General features: G+C 42.2%; 1 protein-coding gene across 1 annotated transcript in view; it reads right to left on the reverse strand.

Moving 5' to 3' along the window:
* LOC124798657 (venom dipeptidyl peptidase 4-like) overlaps positions 1 to 21,213 on the reverse strand; it is a 280,747-nt gene that overhangs the window by 112,757 nt on the left and 146,777 nt on the right. The window contains exon 3 of the mRNA XM_047262159.1: positions 4,596 to 4,690. Within this exon, the coding sequence (XP_047118115.1) occupies positions 4,596 to 4,690 (95 nt within the window). The remainder of the gene's footprint in view (positions 1 to 4,595; positions 4,691 to 21,213) is intronic.

The raw sequence follows: 21,213 nt of genomic DNA on the forward strand, positions 1-21,213 counted from the left end.
GATTAACCTAATGCAACAGTATTCAAATAGAGTGATTTCTCCTCCAAATTAAGGCTGATGTTTGATACTAGCACACTTCTTTTGAACAGAAATGCCCAGTTTACCGGTGCTAATCTCCTTTTCTGTCCATGCTTTGTCAGTCATGCACTATTTTGCTCCCTAGGCAGCCAAATTCCTTTACTTCATCTACTTCATAGTCCCACATTTTGATGTTTGGCTTACCACTAATCTGATTTCTGCTACTCCTCATTTCTTTCATCTTCCTGTGATATATTCTCTACCCATAGTCTGTCCTCATTATTGAACATGTCTTGCATTTCTTCCTTTCATTGAGGACCACAATGTCTTCAGTGGATCTTAATCATTGATATCCTTTCACCCTGGATTTTAATTCCACTCCTGATCCTACTTTTTAATTCTATTAGTGCTTCTATGAGGTATAGCCTGACCCATACATACTAGTATTATATCATTTGTGATGTAAAAATTTCATTCTTAATCTTCAATTCTCATTTTTCGCTCTTGGTTCTTGTACACATAGCATATTATCCCCATAGCTTACACCTACTTTCCTGAGAATTTTGGATACCTTGCAGCATTTTACATTGTCAAATACTTTCTCTAGGTCAATTAATCTAATGGGAGCATCTTGATTTTCTTAAGTCGTTGTTCCATTATCAGCTGCAATGCTGAAACTGTCTCTCTGGTGCCTTTCCTCTTCCTAAAGAGAAAATGGTTGTCCTCTAAAAGATCCTCAGTTTTATTTCACATTCCTCTGCATTTTATAAGTTGTTAAAAGTATCATTCAATAACTCACACCCTTAAACGCTCTTTCTATCTTTGGGATTGCATGCAAGTATTTTCTGGAAGTCTGGTGATACGTTTCTGATCTGATAGATTCTGAAAACCAGCTTGAATAGTTGTTTAGTTGACACTTGCCTAATGATATGATAATTCAAAAGGAATGTTAGTCATACCTGCCACCTTATTTAATTGCACATTTTCCAAAGTGGTGTCTAACTGTGATCCTAATAAAACTGTATCCCCTATGTTTTCCGTACTGAGTGCCATTTCTTGTTATATCAGATCACCAGTTTCTTCTTCTCATCGAGGCCTCCAATGTACTCTTTTCACCTATATGCCCTCTCCTCTGTGTTTAGCAGCAGAATTCCTCTTGCACTCTTAATATTGACACCTTTGCTTTTAACATCACTAAAAGCTGTTTCGAATTTAATATATATGCTGAATCAGTTCTTCTGGTGACCATTCCTCTTACAATTTCTTCCCATTTCTTATGCAGCCACTTCTTTTTGGCTTCCCTGCTTCTATTTATTTCATTCCTATGGGACTTATATTGTTAGATTCCTGTCTTTCCCTGAAGGGTTCTGCACTTCCTTCTTTCATCAATAAATTAAAGTATTTCCCTTGTTACACAAGGCTTCTTCATGATTTCCTTCTTTGTACCTACATTTGTCTTTTCAGCTTCTATGATTTTCAGAGATGTTCATTCCTCCTCACCTGAAATGCCTATTGTGTTATTCATTACATCATTAGAGAAATTCAAATGCATCTCATTATTCCTCAGTACTTCAGTATCCCTTTTCTTTCCACAATGATTCTAGACAATTCTTTTAAACTTCAGTCTACTCTTCATCATTACTAAACTGTGGTATGAGTCTACATTTGTTCCTGTGTACCCCTTACAATCAAATTTTTGATCTGGGGTAATCTGTTTGATGTAGATGTAATGAAGCTGGAACCTTGCTATCTCTATAAGCTATTCCCAAATATTCTTCCTCTTCTTTGAAGAGTGTATTCACTATTACTAACTTTAGGAGTAAATGTAAGAATCCCAAGGTAGCTGAACAGGCTTTTGCAAAAAATGTCTGGTGTTCATCTTCACCTTATATTCTTATTACATGCTTCCATATAATAAATAATTTTCCAACTAGTAGTACTTTAGAAAATCATGATACAGGGCAATAATGTTTGAAAGAACAAAAAGTCTGCTAGTAACTCTGCTTGCATATCAGGACAGTGAAAGCTTAGTGTAATGTAGCCAGAATAGAGCTTTTTGGTTAATTCATGTATTTGATGGTAGCATATTAGGAATAGTTCCAAAAATTTCCTGATTATCTATATTTAATGACTGAAAACTCCTGTTATCTACAAGCTGAGCAGCAGTCTTCATTATTAAGCTGCATTACAAGTAGTAAAATTGTGTATTTTTAATGTTGTTACAGAGGTGCTGTGTAAATAGTTAAAACAGGTACACTGAAATACCACGAGTGACGGCCACCACACATGCAAATAACTTGTCAGTCACCTCCTCAATTCCAAGCAGCGGCCACCAGGTGTCTTTCACCAACCAGGGCTATCTTTGGCTTCCACAGCACATCCATAAGTGCACCACATCCACTGCTAATGGTGTCACCAGCTACCACAGACAGTGCTGTCAACCATGGACTATTTTGCTTCCCAGAAATAAGACAAAGATCCTTCCACCAAAAGGAATAAAAGTCGATGCACTGCTGACACTCACCACAGTTCTTTCACAGCTTTGCCACACTTCCTACAATTACACCATAGAGCACAGTTCTAACAGTTCCATTCTGAAGTTGTTACCTTTTGTCTCTTCTACAGAGAGTTACGAAGTTCTACAGAGCAATAGCAGAGCATAGCTACTACATCATAGACTGCCAACAGACAGCAGAATTATTTAAATTAAATAATTGTGTTAGGTATAGAACACTAATGCCACTCATCTAACTATTAAGAAAGTAAAATATGTTTGTAGTAAATATTCATTGTTAATAACTGACATTTATGCTTTTAAACTATGTTGTTACATTTATGTTCTAGTTTGCCTGTCATGGCAGTTTAAGTTTAGTTATTTGGTAGCATGCATATACTGCCACCTTACAGAAAACAATAGTAGGAATTTTGTTTTCTGCTACTGTGGATATATAGGCTGCAATGATAGTAACATTCAGTTACCACATCCCAACAAGATGTAGGAAGTCTGTTCAAAAAGTTCCAGAACATTCGTAATTTTCCGCCAGTGGTGAGTTGGAGTGAAATGCAGTTGGCATCCCTGCATACACTTGTGTTTAATCTGTTTTAACAACCAGAAGTTTCATTGTTGAATGTTTGTTAGTTATTGTTCAGTGCTGTATTGAGTAGAACGTCGTGTCACACAGTTTGCAAATTTCGAGGTGGCAGAGTTAGAGGAGCAACACATTTGCATCAAATTTTGCATGAATCTCATGAAAACCTTTACAGAGACACACCAAATGATTCAGGAAGCCTACAGTGATGAGTGCTTAAGCTGTACTCAGTATTATGAATTGTTCACATGGTTTAAAAATGGCCAGGCAGAAGTTAATGATGAGCCTTGTTCAGGATACCCTTTGATGTCTACCGATGATACTCATGTCAGGAACATCAACAAAATTTTGCATGCCAATCAAAGGCAGGCTGTCTGAGAGATTGTCAGAGAATGTAACATTTCAGTTGGATCACGTCCTGAAATCCTGACACAGCGTCTTGGAATGCATCATGTTGCCACCAGATTCATCCCACGGTTCATGAGTCAAGACTAGAAGACCAGAAAGACCTCCACCTCACAATCTTAGAAAAGCTTTTGGATCATGCAAATGAGAACAAGATGTTCCTTAAGAGAATCATTTCCAAAGTTGAAAACCCCATTGAAAGGCTGAAGATTTGCAATGATAGATGAGATAAAAGAAAATTTGGAGACAGTGCTTCACGCAGTCCAGCAAGAGGAATACCAAGACTGCTTCTGGAAGTGGAAACAGTGTTGGGAGCGGTGTATCAATTGTGGAGGAGTGTGTTTTGAAGAAGACCATGCACAATAAGTTAAAGATAAGCATAGAAAAAAATTGTGGACAAAGTTCAGGAATTTTTTGAACAGTCCTTGTGCATAACTTTTTTATTTAATAATACTAACAAAATAAATATTAAGGTAGGCCTACCAATAGAACATAAACAGCAACTATTTAATATGACTGAGAAATGAACAGCTTTGTTCTTCATGTAGTATCCTTCCTCCTAATTTACTAGCTAATTGTAGCTGGCATAAGCAGAAATAATGTTGCAGGAGTACAGTGACAGTCAGTTAGAAACAGAGTATGCAGATTAATTTCCTATGAGTTGCTTGTCTTTTGTATACCTTGACTCATTTCACATCCCTGAGAATTCTCTTTTTTGACTGGATCTACCAAAGATGATGAATGAACGAATGAATAAATGACTGTGTAACTATACAAGCTGAAGCCAGAATAATTATTAACTGAATCTACAATCAAATATAGAAGGAGTTCTAGTTACTAAATAGCAGAATAAAGGTCCCTTCAACCACCAAAATTCAAGTAAAAATATGGTGAACAATATAGTGGATGCTTCACTGTCTAGGAAACATGTCAGTAAAAAAATAGCTCAAGCAAGAAAACCAATGTGTTTAATGTTGACTTTTAAATAAATGGATATGTGGATGTAAATTCTCAAATATGCTATTTACAGTTAAAGAAGCAAATATCACAGAGACATCAAGCAACAGAAATTTCACATCTTACCAAGGATCTGTTTGCTGTCATTATTTGATGTCTTCTACTGAGCAAATCAAACAGTACAGCATTGTTCCTCTTGTCACGATAGAAGAATTTGTCATCTGTAAAAGAATTTTAATGTGTTGAACTCTGATATTACAAAAAGAAGTGGTTTGCGGAAGCTGGTGATAGGAGTGGAAGACGTTTGCAGGGGAAAAGAGGGATGAGAAAACAAAGGAAGATAAATGTGAAAAGAATGCTCTATTCTGTTTTTAATAGTATTGTAAATGCAAAGTCAAGAAACTTGGTAACTATGAGGCAGTTGCAAAAGAAATACTGGAAGACAGTTGATTACTAATATTGCATTTATGGGTAATAAATTAAATTTATCCAAAAAATGATTTATTAAATACTTAAATTTCTATTTTCTCTGTAAGTTTGCATTCACACCCATGTCTTCCAGGCTTTTCTCACTCATAATGACCATACTGATCACATGTAAATACACTTCTCCCTGGAAATCTCCTACTGCCCCCCTCCTTTCTGACACTCCCCTTCTAACAGCACTATGAGGGGCGTTTGAAAAGTCCGTGTGAAGCCCAAGAGATGGCACCACTGGTGCATATCGAGGTCATGTTTCGTTAGTAGCATCTTTGGAAAGAACACACACCAGGTTTCAGCCATATTGGTCTATTTCTTTGTGTTTGGCATTCGTGTGAATCAAGGAAGTCAAGTGACTGTCAAAAAATGGACGAAAAAGAATTTCGTGTAGTGATTACACATTACTTTATGAAAGGAAAAACACCTCAGGAGACTAAAGAGAAGCTTGATAAACATTACGGTGACTCTGAACCTTCAATTAGAACAGTTTATAAGTGGTATCAAAATTTTTGGAGTGGCCAAATGGGCACAAGTAATGCTGAACTCCAGTAATCATTGACAAAATCCATGATATGGTGATGGATGACAGAAGAGTTAAGGTGTGTGAGATTGATAGTGCTGTGGGTAACTTGAATGAATGGGTACATAATACACATACACATTTGGATATGAGAAAGCTATCCGCAAGATGGGTTCCACAATTGCTCACGCTTGACCGAAAACGGAATCGTGTGAAGTGTTGCAAGGACGGTTTGCAGTTGTTCAGGAAGAATCCACAGGCTGTCAAGCGTCGTTTCATCAATGTGGATGAAACATGGATACATTACTATACTCCTGAGACCAAACAACAATCTAAACAATGGGTTACCAAGGGGGAATATGCACCAAAAAGGCGAAGACCATTCCTTCGTCTGGAAAGGTTATGGCGAGTGTCTTTTGGGATTTGCAAGGGATAATCCTCATCCACTATCTAGAAAACAGTAAAACTATTACAGGTGCATATTATTCATCATTATTGCACTGTTTGAAAACCGAGCTGCAAGAAAAACATCGGTGACTGGACTGCAAAACAGTCCTTTTCCATCACAACAATCCACCAGCACACATCTCAGCAGTTGCGATCGCAAAAGTAATAGAAATAGGATTCCAACTCGTTTCACATCCCCCCTATTCTCCAGACTTGGGCCCCTCGGACTACTATGTGTTCCCCAATTTGAAGAAATGGCTGGTGGGACAAAGATTTTATTCAAACAAGGAGGTGACTGCAGCAACTAATAGCTATTTTGCAGACTTAGACAATTCCTATTATTCATAAGGGATAAAGAAATTAGAACAGCATTGGACAAAGTGTGTAAGTCTAAATGGAGACTATGTTGAGAAACAAAAAAGGTTTACCCCAAACAATTAAGTAGTTTTTATTTTTGCATGAACTTTTCAAATTCCCATCACACATGCCTATTCTGGAAACTACTGCAAAGTGCATGCCTGAAGTATGTGCTTAAAAATAGCCTCATCCCTCTTTATTAATCCAGTAAAACCAAGGCACAGAAGGTTTCAGTGGAATATTCTGGTCAGGGTATGACTCCCTTCAGTCCTCAAATAAATTTATCCCTCTGTGATATCATTCTCACAACAATCAGAGTAGCTTTTTCTCATGCTTGTAGCATTTGCAACATCCTTGTAAAGAGCCTGGCATTTTCAGAATGCTATCCCAACCACAAGGTTCCATCCCCTATAAATATTTCCATAGCAAAACTTGTGTTGGAATATTGCTGCATATGCTACAGTTTGAATGTTGTATGAAGTACTGTAACATGTTGATGAACATAGGCTATGTAACCTTCAGCACCAAAATCAGAGGAAGGGCAGTTTCTCAAAATACATTGTAAAAATTTCTGCAAGCTTCTTGATAAGGTTAACAAGTGACTGTAGTCTCCTACACTACAACTCTTAAAACCAAGGAACAAAAATTTTTCATATCGCTTCTGAAAAGTGCACAGATATTTTGTGGTCTGGCTGGCCTAAGACTTAGTGTTATTCAATGAGTGTCAGTTGGCCTGATAAACTGAAACAGTACACTTCTGTTATTAGCAAGATTTTGTTTCATGAAGAACTCACATCATTCATTTAGACTTTTGTGTGGGAAATGCACTGGATGATGCTCTAATACACTGGTTACTAATACACTTGCTTTATTAATAACTTGAGTGCACTTGAAATTACATCCATACAACATGGAACTTGACATATGGACTAACTGATATGGAGAGAGTACACTTCACCAAAGAACAAAAATATTATTATTGTCAAGGACTGTAGTCCATTATATATTTCACATCTCTGATGGGTAAAGTTCCCACACAATCCACCCCCTTGTAGTGCAGGGCGCAGGGGGAGGTGGTTTAAACATCTTCTCTTAGTTGACAATGTAGTCATTGAGGTGAGGCGCTAGTCAACAGGTGCGATTGTAACGGTACTGCAGAGTGGCATCTGCTGCAGGAGGAGAAGGACCTGCAGGAGGCGTCACTTGCAGTGACTCTGGTCAGCATTGGGTGTTCACCTGCAGCTGTGATTTGCAGCCAATTTTGCAGGGTGGGTGTCCCGAGCATCAGCAGTATTGTGTAGAACCCTGGCAGGCTTGAGTCTGTGCACTGAAATTGTTGTGGGCTTGTCAAGGGGAAGTATATCAAAGGTGTTGTATCCCCCCCCCCCCCCACAGGGTCTTGAGGGGGGCCACAGTATGGTACGGTGTCATGGCACAGCATTGCAAATTTGCAGTTTGCTAGGGCCTTATGTATGAAGATCTTGGGAGATCCTTGAGGCTCTGGCTATGGCACTCTAATGTACAAGATGTGCCTTTACACTTACCTGACAATGTCTGTTAACTGGTTTGGGACCAAGAGCTGCGGGTTCAAGGAACTCATCTGGTAGGTTTGGCGGCTTGCTGTACAGATGCCTGCAGGTCTTCCTCATAAACCAAATGTACAACCGGTGGCAGCCAGGGCAAGGATTCTGTTCGTTGACTATGTGGCACTTGAGTGCTGCTTTTAAGGTGTGGGTGATGCCACCACTCTACCAGTCTGTGGCTCTGCGGGTGATATAAGGTGGTGTGGTAATGTGTAACCCCACAAAGGTTGTACAGCTCGGAGAACAGGGCTGACTCAAACTGTTGGCCCGGGTCTGGGGTAATGGTGGGCGGAAATGTGCATGAAAGCTCCACTGTGGTCTCTGCCACAACATCTGGTACAGGTATTGTTTCAACCCATCATGTTACACAGTCTGTTTTCGAAAGTAGGTATCTACTATCACCGGACTCTGGGAGTAGGCCTACTAGAACTAGATGTACATGCTGCAGTCTACCTGTGGGAATGTTGTACTGTATGGGTGTAGGGCTGCCATGGTGCCCCATTTTGCAGTGCTAGCATGCTTTTCAAGCCAGTGTCTACTATTCACAGTTGCGTTTCACATCTGCCCAAAGAAAATGATCAGTGACTAGTTTGATATAAGATCGAATTCCCGAGTGACATAAGTAGTGGACATTGTCAATGATGTGTTTCTGCATTGGAAGTGGAAGTAACATGTGGATTCAACCTTGTGACACGTCACACCACATTTGTTTCTCAGAACTAGGAAGAGTGTGGCATCAAAACTTCAGGCAGGTCGATTAGTTCTGCGGGAGCTTGCAGATTTGTGGATTCTTTTCCTTGTGCTGAGGTGGGGACTTAATAGATAATGTTTGTACATAGTGCATTGATGTATGACAGATAATCTGCCACTAAGTTTTCAGCACCCTTGATGTGTTGGACATCAGTGGTGAACTGACCAACATAGTCGAGTTGGTAGAAACGCCTCGAAGGACAGTCTTTAGCTGGGTGACATATAGCTTCTGCGAGTGGTCAACAGTCAGTGTCAACTGTGAATGGTGTGCTGTCCACATCCACTCTGAAGCACTGCAATGCCTCATACACAGCTAGGTGCTTGCAGCTGAATGCAGACCATTTGCATTGTGAATCAGTAAGCTTCTGTGAAAAGAACCATAACAGTTGCTGTTGTCCACTGATCAGTTGCTGGAGAACCATACCAACTGCCATGTCACTAGCATCATCAGTGATGGACAAGAGGGCATTGGCGATGGGGTGAGCCAGGGTTCTGGCATCCTGCAGGCAGAGTTTGATGTTGTCAAACGTTTATTGTATTTCCTTCGTCCATTGAGAGACTGATTGCCATGTTTGCTTTTCCCCCCTGATTGCATCTGTAAACAGGACCTGTATCGTCATAGCTTTTGCAAACTGTCTTCCATAGAAATGTATAACTTCAAGAAATCTCTATAATTACCGAAAGCTGTTTTCTAGAGCAACTGATTGTATTACTTCAGCTTGTTCTGTTGTAGGTCCAGGTATGGTGTTCACTGTGGAGCTGGTGTTCACAAGAAATTGTCTGTTAGAGCCATAGTCCAGTATGCTCAGCCTTGCATCCACTCCTGCAGCTGTGTCAAACTGTTTGGCTATGTGTCCAAATCCTTAGGTGACTGCACTGCTTGTTGCAATCCAGAGTGCATCTTGTGAATCACTTTTGGAGTTTTCATGAGCGCTTCAAACTCTGGCACTTTGTTGCAAATGCTTCGGCAGTTTAGCATTAGGATTTTAATACTCTCACCTGTGTGTGTGTGGGGGGGGGGGAGGGGGGGGGAGGGGGGGGGGGAGGACGTTTCTTGCGGTCTTACACTGATATTTTTGGGTTTCCTACAGCTTTCGTTACCTAGAGCTGATGGACAATAGCCTAATCTAAAAAACCTTTAGCGTGTACCCCACACACAGTCAACTACCTGAGTGGCAGCATATAATGTGAATGCACGCCTGACCTATTTAGGGAGGGGGGCACAGTTCTCAACCCTATGGCTCAAGTCCAGGAAGTCGCAGCCCAGCTTGCCACAGAACTTACGAAGTCCCCGGTTCAGTCCTTCTGCTTGACTCAGAACCAAAGGGCCATAATCAGTTCTGGGGACAATTGTGAGCTTCGTTTAAACTCCATTCTCCAAGTCTAGTCTTCTCAACCTTCTCTTACAGTATCTGGTATGACCCAAGAATATCCGCGGAGCCCAGATGACAGGCATACTTTGTTTCCACGTGTGCCACAATCTGCAGTTGGTTGGACCCTGTTCCCTCAATGGCTGCCAGAATAGCCTCTCCAACAGGTTGAATGAGGGCCCCAGACATGCACACTGAGTGCACCTGGTGTTCTTTTCTGTCCCTTGCTACCATCATTAGGATTCACAGGAGAGGACATTATGTCAGGTACATCTGGAGCTTTTCCAGCACACCAATTCGCAGCGGCTGTCAATTGTTTGACATAGTCAGAGCGACTCCCAGTTGCTTACAAATGTCAAGCAACTCATTCCCTGTTTGAGAACAGCATTCACAGTGGGGCTGCATTTTGGCTGGTGCAATGTATTACAAGGCAGTGAACAGAGGACTTTAAATTAAACCTGTTGATTATCATTTAATTTGCAGAGCTAAAAATTTGCTAATTCCTATAAGAATTGAAGCAGATACAGAAAACGAGATTTCAGTTAAGGCAACACAAAAACCTGTCGTAAAATTACTAGTTTCCTAAAACGTTTTGATGTTAATTATAGTTGTTAGCAAACTCGGTAACTGGGTTAATTTACGATAAATGAAGATAATGCCGAGGTCTACTGCTCCTAAGGGAAGACTAAATGTAACACAATGTGTTGGAAATTCTGCTACACTAACTAAATCACAAACCCCGATTTGTTACAAATCGTCACAGCTTGTGAAAATTCTGAAAACACATGTTCATTTGCGTTGATGTACAATGAAATTCTGAGGTGATGTATACTTTGGCTGAACTGTGAACCACAAACGCTGATTGACTACGAATTAAATTACTTATCGAAAACACTCGTACCATTAACTTAACTGAAATACACTTTCGTAAGCGTCCGAAAATTCTGAAAGTAACCTATTTCTCATGTAAATGTACAATGACATTAGAGAAAGATTGTTTTGAAAGTGCATAGCCCTACTGTCCTTAAAAATTTAAATTAGTTATCCAAATAAAAATCACTCGCACCATTAACTTACGAAAATATAGTTTTATAAGCATCTGAAACTAACCTATTTCTTAGGTAATTGCACAACAAAACTAGAGAAAGATTGTTCTGAATGAGGATAGCCCTACTGTCCTTTAGTTTAAGCCTAGAATTGACGATAACGATACTAGATTATCGCGGCACTCTAGAATGTTCGAAATTTCACGATATATAACAATATGAACGGGTATCGATACAATCAATGAAAGATTAAGCAGAAGAAGCGACGAGAACAGTAAAGTATGCGAATATAGAACTTTAAATCGACACACCATCTTGTAGAAGCGGTCTCATACAAGAAAAATTGGTAAGTCAGCTTTTATATATAAATAAACGTGCATGTTGCACAGATTTTTCACTCAGCTTATTCTGTGCACACTTCTGCACTGGCGTCCCAAAGAAGAATACTGCAGCATAAGCTTATCTCGATCAAAATCGCTAAAATGTGCAGCACCAACAAAACATGTCTTCTGCTTGTTGCAGCTAACAATGGAGCATTCCAATGCAAACGTCTGTCACCTGTCAGAACTCTCTTTTGGTGACAGAAGACATGAAGTTACTCTATATTCTCTCGAAATTCGCTCCACTGCACTTTCACTAATACCGAGACATTCAAAGGTCGTCTTTTACTGGCCGTTATACAGAATTGCTCCTGCCCTGTTGGTTTTCGGCCTCAAAGTAAGCCCGCGCACTAATCACCACACACTTTCCAAACTCCATAAATGAACCATGGTTTCTCACAAGTACGAGGCAACTAATTGTGTTACGGAAAGTAGGGCATAGTAGATCTTTGCATCGCTAGGTGACGAGGGCTGCATATCTGATGAGTCAGTGTGCAGAGTGGCATTCAGCTGGGAGGACTTGTGTGTTCCCAGTGATTTCCCTAATACTCTGTGTTGGGTGTGTGGCGATTTTACGATGGATCCGCGAACAGAACAGCGCATGTGTATCAAATTCTGTGCGAATCTCGGGAAAAATGCTACGGAGACTCTTGCAATGATTCAACAAGTGTTTAGGGTACAGAGAGTGAGCCATACATGTGTGTTTGAGTGGCATGCTCAGATCAGGGCCAGCCGTACAGACGTCGAAGATGATGCTCACACTGAAGGCCCATTAGCTGCACAATGCCAGACATTGTTGCCAAACTTCAACCTTTAGTTCATGCGGATCGACGTCGAACCATTCAAGACCTTGCGGATGAAGTGGGTATTGGCTATGGGACATGTCAACAAATGTTGACTGATGAATTGGGCATGCATCGTGTCGCCGCAAAATTTGTGCCAAGGATCTTGACTGCCGATCAGAAGGCACAGTGTGTTGAGGTGTGCTCAAACCTCCGTCAGACTGCATCTGATGATCCAACCTTCTTGTCACAGGGTATCACTGATGATAAGAGCTGGATTTACGGTTATGACCCAGAGACAAAGCAAAAATCGACCCAGTGGAAGAGCCCGAGCTCTCCAAGACCCAAAAAAGTGAGGCAAGTGAAGAGCATGATCATGGTTTTCTTTGATACCAAGGGAATTGTGCACAAAGAATTCGTCCCACCCAACCAAACAGTAAATTCCGCATACTACTGTGACGTTATGTGACGATTCCGTGAAAACGTGTGGCGACAATGGCCCGAACTTTGGAATCAAGGGAACTGATTCCTGCATCACAACAGTGGGCCCTGTCGCATGTCCTTGCTCACCAGGACCTTTTTGGCAAAAAACAACATGGCGGTTGTACCTCACCCAGCGTGCTCGCCAGATTTGGCACCTTGTGACTTCGCACTTCACCCAAAACTGAAACTCAAGTTGAAAGGCCGTCATCTCGACACTCTAGAGAGGATTCAAGAAGCATCGCTAGTGGTGATAAACACCCTCAAAAACGTCTGACCAGTGGCAGAAGCGCTGGGACCGGTGTGTACATGCGGATGGGAACTACTTCGGGGTGATGGTAACCACTAATCCATAGGTAAGGTTTCCAACAGATGGCAGCACTTGTCTCGAAAGTTTTTGATAGCACCTTGTGTAGCTCTGTCATCTATCAGAAGTTCATGAAACTATAGATGCTGAATCAGGAAAAATTCCACAATGTCCCTCAACAAATTCAGAATTTTTTCAACAGAAACTGGCCGAGGAAAAATGTGTTGCATTACTTATTGAAAGCACCTCATACATTTGGCCCGTTCCCCAGACCTAAACCCCATGGAACACGGGAGGGACGCACTGCGGAGATGTATTGCAACACACCCACATGCACTGACGACCATCCAGCTGTTGTCAACCGCGCTAGTGGAGACATGGAACGCCCCATCACAAGAACTCCTTACCAACCTCACAAGCAGTGTGGGAGCAAAGTCCAGGGCATGCACTGCCGTCTGTGATGGTCACACACCTTATTGGGAACCACGCCCCGAATTTTGTTATATCCAGGAGGCCATCACAACAGCAATGACTACATTTAGTTATTTTCTTTGAATGAAAGTGTGCCTTTTTTTGGGGGGTAACCGAGCAGTCTCACGTGCTTTGTCACAGTTCGTGCGGCTTCCCCCGTCGGAGATTCAAGTCCTCTCTCGGGCATGGGTGTGTGTGTTGTCCTTAGTGTAAGTTAGATTAAATAGTGTATATGCTTAGGGACCAATGACCTCAGCAGTTTGGTCCCATAAGACCTTACCACAAAATTTAAAATAAAAGTGTCATTTCTGTTCTCTCATTGCGTATTTCTTTCACTTACCTTCTGTACTATAGTGAAGCAGTTCTTTCTATGTATGGTCCAAGTTTCATCGAGTTACATTGCTTGGCAGTGAAACATCATGCGAAAATTACTTTTGTCCATAAGTTTTGCTCACCAGCGTACATTCAGCATATAAGAAAAGAGTAGGAAGCGGGTTTCCCATGCAGAAATCGCATTTCGGTGTTGGTTGTTTGTGGGAAGATCTTGTTAAGCCTCGTCCGATAGGTGGAAAGATCAACAAGTACGTGTCGTATTTCAATGGTGAAGGGATCGTGGCCTATCGGGATTACCGTTTTCTGTTCCTGATATTGATGCTCGTATTGGTCGTGATCCCACAGCTGCCATGGGAATAAGAAACTGATGGGTTCAGGAAGGTTACACGCATCACATGCAGTGTCTCAATGGACCAACGTGACTAGTGCCTGAGAGAACAGACATATCGTTTATTTGACTCTGCAGGATTGTACAGTCATGTCTCGTTACCTGAGCCATGACACTGGCTTGTTTACAGCGGGACAAGTATCAAGACGGACAGAATGACGACGTCTGAAGCACAACAAACTGTCAACACCTTGGCCATCATTCCGCGTTTCCCTGACAAGGCAGCGGAGAGGTGCCTGACAGTTCTGTGTATGTATCACGACGGGCCTATCCGTATTAGGGATAGGAAAAATCGACCTGTTAAAACCTTTACCAGTACTTTAGTTCTGAATAACCGGTATTTTTCGGTATTTATTTGACATCGGTTATAACAGGCGTTTTTAAATTTTTCCCTCATAACCGAGTAAGAAACCTAAGTATTAATTAGCCACAGCAGCAGCGCTTAAATTTTTCTTTTTTAAATAGCCCTTTTTTCAAAAAAAGAAAAAGAGTGATTTTTATTCGTAAAATAAGCATTGGTTTGATATATTGCATTATTATTGAAAATGGGAAAAGCGATCTGTTCTATTTTAATAACAATGTAGGCAGAAACGAGCGAGAAACACATGACATAAGAACCGGTACAGCGTTTCTGAGACAATAATGCAGTGTGTCGTGGCTGGAGGAGGAGATTACTGTTTAACATCCCATCGGCAACGAGGTCATTTCATTAGAGACGGAGCGCACGGATTAAGGAAGGATGGGGAATGAAATCAGCCGTACCCTTTCAAAGAAACCATCCCAGCATCAGCCTGAAGTGATTCAGGGAAATCACAGAAAACCTGAATCAGAATTGCCGGACGTGTGTCTGAACCGTCGTCCTTCCAAATGCGAGACCAGTGTGATAACCATTGCGACACTTCGTCCAGTTGTGGCCTGAGGCAAGTGTGTGTGTGCAGTGTGCAAACTTTGCCTCCCACTTGGTTTACACGGTAGTTTCTCTCGCTGTGGTCGCCGAACATCCGTTGCATGGCGGAATGGCACAAGCCCTAGTCTGGAAATACAGGGTGTCCCAGAAAGAATGACCCGATTTTAAATAAAATTATTTATTAGGAAGAAGGGCTCAACACCTACAAATTGCCTACTAAATTACTCAAAAAAGACAGAAGTTTATAAAAATCCATCATAAATGTTCAATATATCCTCCATTGGCTGCACGGATGACATCTAGCCGATAGCTGAATTCATCCCAAACTGAGCGTAAGGTGTCTTCTGTCACTGAAGCTACAGCAGCTGATATTCTGGTTTTTAGTTCATCAGTGTCACGAGGTAAGGGAGGAATATAAACACATTGTTTAACGTATCCCAACAGGAAGAATCACATGGTGTTAAGTCACCGGACCTAGGAGGTCAAGAGGTTAAATGAAGCCTGGTCTCGCAGTCCTGTACGCCCTATCCAACATTGAGGCACGTTGGCATTGAGGAAACTGCGCACGTTGTTGTGCCAGTGCGGTGGTGTTCCTTCTTGCTGATAGATGAAATTGTCAGAGTCAAGTTGTGGGAATAACCAGTTCCGTAGCATTGCAAGATATGATTGTCCTGTTACGCCTTCTGTTGCGCGGACGCCATATTGAGCGAGACTGGCTGCATGCTCCAGGTCAGCGCTCGTAGCGACATCTAGCGGTTTTTTTTCTGAAACTCTATACCATGCCGATTACATCTAGCGCTGTTTCAGTTACGTAGTGACATTTTATTACAAGTTAAAACGCGTCATTCTTTTTGGGACACCCTGTATTTTTATAAAGTGACGTGAAATGAGGTACAATGCTACATTTGTTCAGAATATTAAACGTTTGTCTATTATTTCTGTGAAATAATAACAGAGGAAGGAAATTATGGTGACAGTCATAAATTAAAAACTTTACAACAATGATTCATAGTATAGGGTACAATAAAAACAGAAAGCAGCTGATCTGCTGCCTGTGTCAACATAATATGCCTTTACTTGATAGAAGCTCTTGAAAACGGAGGAATTAACTCTAAAACGGGAGTTCTTCAACCTCTATTTTCACCGTTTGGTACTGACTACTCGTAATGCCCAGCAGTGGGACAACCCCCTATTGCAACATGATTTTTGAGCAGAATTTACAGAAAATAGAATCAATAGGAGAATACTAGTGATATTTTTGCAGTAATTAACCGCTTACCACTTTTCGAAAAAATCAGTTAACTGTGGACGGACTGAAGATTCTTTTTTTTCTGTTTAATTTGATACTTTGATTCTATGTATCTTGAAACTGAGAGAGTCAACATTTTTCAGTCTTTGTTCCATTTCTACGTTTATTACAGGAAATAACAGGAATAAAAAGCTGATAATCTGTTATTTCAGGAACTGGTTATTTTGAACGGTTTTAACAGTCGGGTTAAACTGGCATGAAAAAAAAGATATAACGGAAAAGCGGTTGTTTCAGCGATAACCACCATCCCTAATCCAAGTGTGGTGGTTCCGAGAAGAGCGAGTGTTTCCTGATTGTAATCACAATCGACACACGCCCCAGCAACTGGCGGGGTTTGATATGGGATGCCATTGGTTACACAGCACGATCCACTTCGGCTCGCATACCCGGTAACTTGAACAGCAGGCATGACATTTTAAGACCCGTGGCTGTGGTCTACGTTCGAGATCTCCACGGTGCTATCCTTCAAATGGTTCAAATGGCTTTGATCACTATGGGACTTAACATCTGAGGTCATCAGTCCCCTAGACTCAGAACTACTTAAACCTAACTAACCTAAGGACATCACACACATCCATGCCCGAGGCAGGATTCGAACCTGCGACCGTAGCAGCAACGCGGTTCCAGACTGAAGCGCCTAGAACCGCTCGGCCACAGCGGCCGGCTGCTATCCTTCAACAACATAACATTAGACCACAAGTTGCCCATGCTGCACTGACGTACCTCGATACAGAGGGCGTTGGCCTGCCCAACACATGCTTCACATCTACAGCCCATGGAAACGTGCTTTGCCGAGAAATTGGCGCACCACCACTCGTGAATCACTACGATTGATGAACTCTGGGATAGAACTGAAGGACTATCATCCTGCACCCGTTTCCATCATCCGAGATCAGTTCGATTCGGTATTAAAGCATGGTTAGAGCCGTTTCTGTTGCCAGAGGTGGCTACTCCTTGTCCTACATTTTGCAACCTGTACACCCCAAAGCACCTGCAAGTTTAATCATCTATTCTTCTCATTATTCCGTATGCACAAAATGTCGTTATTTCCTGTCTTTCGCGGTTGCAGCTTGCTCGTTTCTTTTGGTTCCGAAGGTATCGAAGTGAAAGAAACAAGTGATTTCTGCCTGCCACCGTCTTGAGTTCCATCAGATTAGAAGACCTCCTCTTTCTGAGTTCAACATCTCACTCATTATGGAGGGATGCTGACTCAGGTTTTCAGGATAGCAAATGGGAAGTTGCAGTACAGAAAATGGCCCAGAGATCACCACTGTGTATGTGTGCGCGCGCGCTTGTGTGTGTGTGTGTGTGTGTGTGTGTGTAGTGAGCGAAGTGAAACTTACTGGCAGATTAAAACTGTGTGCCCGACCGAGACTGGAACTATGGACCTTTGCCTTTCACGGGCAAGTGCTCCACCAACTGAGCTACCGAAGCACAACTCACGCCCGGTACTCACAGCTTTACTTCTGCCAGTACCTCGTCTCCTACCTTCCAAACTTAACAGAAGCTCTCCTGCGAACCTTGTAGAACTAGCACTCCAGAAAGAAAGGATATTGCGGAGACATGGCTTAGCCACAAGGTAGGAGACGAGGTACTGGCAGAAGTACAGCTGTGAGTACCGGGCGTGAGTCGTGCTTCGGTAGCTCAGTTGGTGGAGCACTTGCCCGTGAAAGGCAAAGGTCCCGAGTTCGAGTCTCGGTCGGGCACACAGTTTTAATCTGCCAGTAAGTTTCATATCAGCGCACACTCCGCTGCAGAGTGAAAATCTCATTCTGGAGTGAGTGAAGTGTTATGAAACAATGTGTGTATAGTGTGTGCAGTGACTGATAGTGAGATATGATTTGCCAGTGTGGCATTACATTATTTAATAAGTTATTTGTAAAAAAAAGTATTGCATACCAGTAGTAAATCTAATGATTGTCTCTAACTAGAAGTTTGTAAACATATATGTATACGAATTAGTTTATTTTAAATTGATCTAAACTTGTAAATACTTTGACATGTCCTATATCTTTGTAAAAAGAGATCTACGAATGAATAAAGCTACTACTACTACTACTACTACTACTAATACCTGATGATCTGCTGCTCTCTGGACCGTAATGGCGTCGGATTTACCTTTACATACTGCAGGATATCGATTGCTGTTTAAAAGTAATTGGTTAATGAAGGGAATACAGGGGGACTAGTAACAGACAGCTAAAAGAAAAGTAGTTATATTATCGTAAACATATTGAAATGAGAGGCAGCGTCTATACAAGTAGGTGGCAGCTAGTCAATCTGCAATTTCGGACTACACGGACTATTCACAGGCTTATTGTGGGCCAAGTCACACATATATAGAAATTCACATAATATGAACGAGGACAACGATAACTATTCCAGTCACTAGAGAGAGATCTGATGCAGCTTAACGAAGATGAACTTCAGCACAACTTAACGAAACTTTGTGTTTTGCCTTATGGCAGGTCTTGTCACGGGAGAAGCCTCGTCAGAGATGTCCGCCGCATGAGCGTATAGAGAAGTGATTCCAGTAGTGGTTTCCTATTGCCTTCTACTGATGATGATCAAATGACAACGAGGACAACACAACACCCAGTTCCTGAGCGGAGAAAAATCTCCGACCCAGCCGGGAATCGAACCTGGGCACCTTGGCGTGACATTCCGCCACGCTTACCACTCAGCTATCGAGGCTTAACATTGATCAAACCCGGAGGCGATCCGTCGCGGTTCTGGTACTTACATCTTAAACACAGTCTGCTTTCCTATGAACATTCTATCGTGAACGGTTGCCCTCATGACGGTGGAAACGAACACTTGCAGTGCAAAATGGCGTATACTACCGCAGGACAGCTGGTCACGTAATACAGCCTAGAATGTACTGTCACGAACCGACATCAACAAGCACTGCCACGAACTTAGGGCGACAGAGTGACTCTAGCAGAGAGGCAGTTCGCCCCCCTCTCCCCACCTCAAGCAGAGGTTGGCATTACTGGGGTGGCGCCAGACGGCCGCCCGTCAGAGATGCCGGGGTCTCTTCGCGCAACCGTCGCCTTCCGTGAATTTTTTAAACCAACGGCCACTGCATCTTCTGCAACTCTACGCCATTATCCCGAACTTATGAATTAATTGATTTTTTGAATTCAGAAATTCATCCGTCTCAACCATTTGGATTTGGTAGTCTTGTACTCAGGCAACCTTTCTGTGGTTACAGATGGCTTGAAAAAATTACTTTTAATGCATAACCGAGCAAACTAAATTCTTCGTCTTTTTAATAAAGGGGTGTGCAACCCCCTGCCAAATACCATTAAATTCACAATCGTACTTATAAGCAACCCGAAAACCGGATTGGATCAGCAGGTTTAATGTTATGTCACCTCCTTCCTTTGTATAGGGAATTTCCTGGGCCGGCCGAAGTGGCCGTGCGGTTAAAGGCGCTGCAGTCTGGAACCGCAAGACCGCTACGGTCGCAGGTTCGAATCCTGCCTCGGGCATGGATGTTTGTGATGTCCTTAGGTTAGTTAGGTTTAACTAGTTCTAAGTTCTAGGGGACTAATGACCTCAGCAGTTGAGTCCCATAGTGCTCAGAGCCATTTTTTTTTAATTTCCTGGATCACTATAAAGACTTCGACACGTGCTTTAAACATCCCTGGAAAGACTATGTTACATGGTGCTGCAGTTTTAATGGCCAGCAATGTATTTATTTCCTCTGACGTGTGGCTAGTAATCAGTTATTTACGGGCCGATTACTTTAGGGTGGTGATGTACAGTTAATAGACAGTCACCTTGCATTTTCTCCGGACTCCAGTATAGTAGCCTTTGGAGCTGATAGCCGCTTTTTATGTTGCTTTGTTCTGTGCATAACGACTACGTTCTTACATTGCCCGTACCGCTGTATCCGTTTATTTCGCTTCAGGAAGTTTTGTGCAATGCTTTGTCCGATTCTGGCTCTGTGTACTGCACATGTGACTTACGGCGACGCACGAGTAAAGTGTCGTAACATACTACTTATCGTTTCGCTCCGTGAAGGACTTGACTTGTAACGACCTGTTAGTACTTTTCTTCTGCGCCAGCGCCATTTCAGACTTCCTAGTTTTGTACAATCTGCCAGAACTTTTAATGCATCCTCACTGCACATCTTTGCTGTTTTTATGAGAGATTTGTGCTTTTCAGGGATCATCATTGAAGGACACGTGAAAACTGGTTTATTTAAATATATTTCACTAAATGTAGATTTTTACACAGTACTTATGAACTGGTCATGTAACTCGGCCACTTTCCATGCTGGCTCAGACATATGTGGCCGCCTAAAGTTTCGTCAGCTAGCGATATCCCTCGTATCACCAACTTCACAGCATTGACGTAGATCGTCACAGAGCCAGTAGAACAGATATTTTAAATAGCCACACATACATAAATAAATACTCCGCCTGACAAAACGAGTGAAGCATCCAGAAGGGGAGAAGGAAACGAAACGAAACTTCGTTGAGCCGTGCTGCGGCTCACGTTGGCGCTGTTTGCAGGTTTCCATCCTCTGTTGGAGGCCAGAACGTATCATTTAGCTGACATGGTTGCGGTTGTTTGTCTTCTTCTCGTGTGACTGGCACCAGTTGGTTTCGCAAGTGTTGCCTGTCCGCTAGTGGCAGCAGCGGAGGCTATCGATATGTAGTAACTGTTGCCCTATCTTTGGGGCAACGTCGTTGTTCTTCCGGGTCGAGTCAGTGTGCAGTTCGGTTGGGGACTCAGGAGGAGCCAGGTCGATGCAGTGCGTGGACACGCCGGGACTGCTGGCGGCGCGTATGCACTGCTGGATCGAAGGCCTGTGGTCACGAAG

This window comes from Schistocerca piceifrons, chromosome 5, assembly GCF_021461385.2.
Source record: "Schistocerca piceifrons isolate TAMUIC-IGC-003096 chromosome 5, iqSchPice1.1, whole genome shotgun sequence".
Classification (NCBI taxonomy): Eukaryota; Metazoa; Arthropoda; class Insecta; order Orthoptera; family Acrididae; genus Schistocerca; species Schistocerca piceifrons.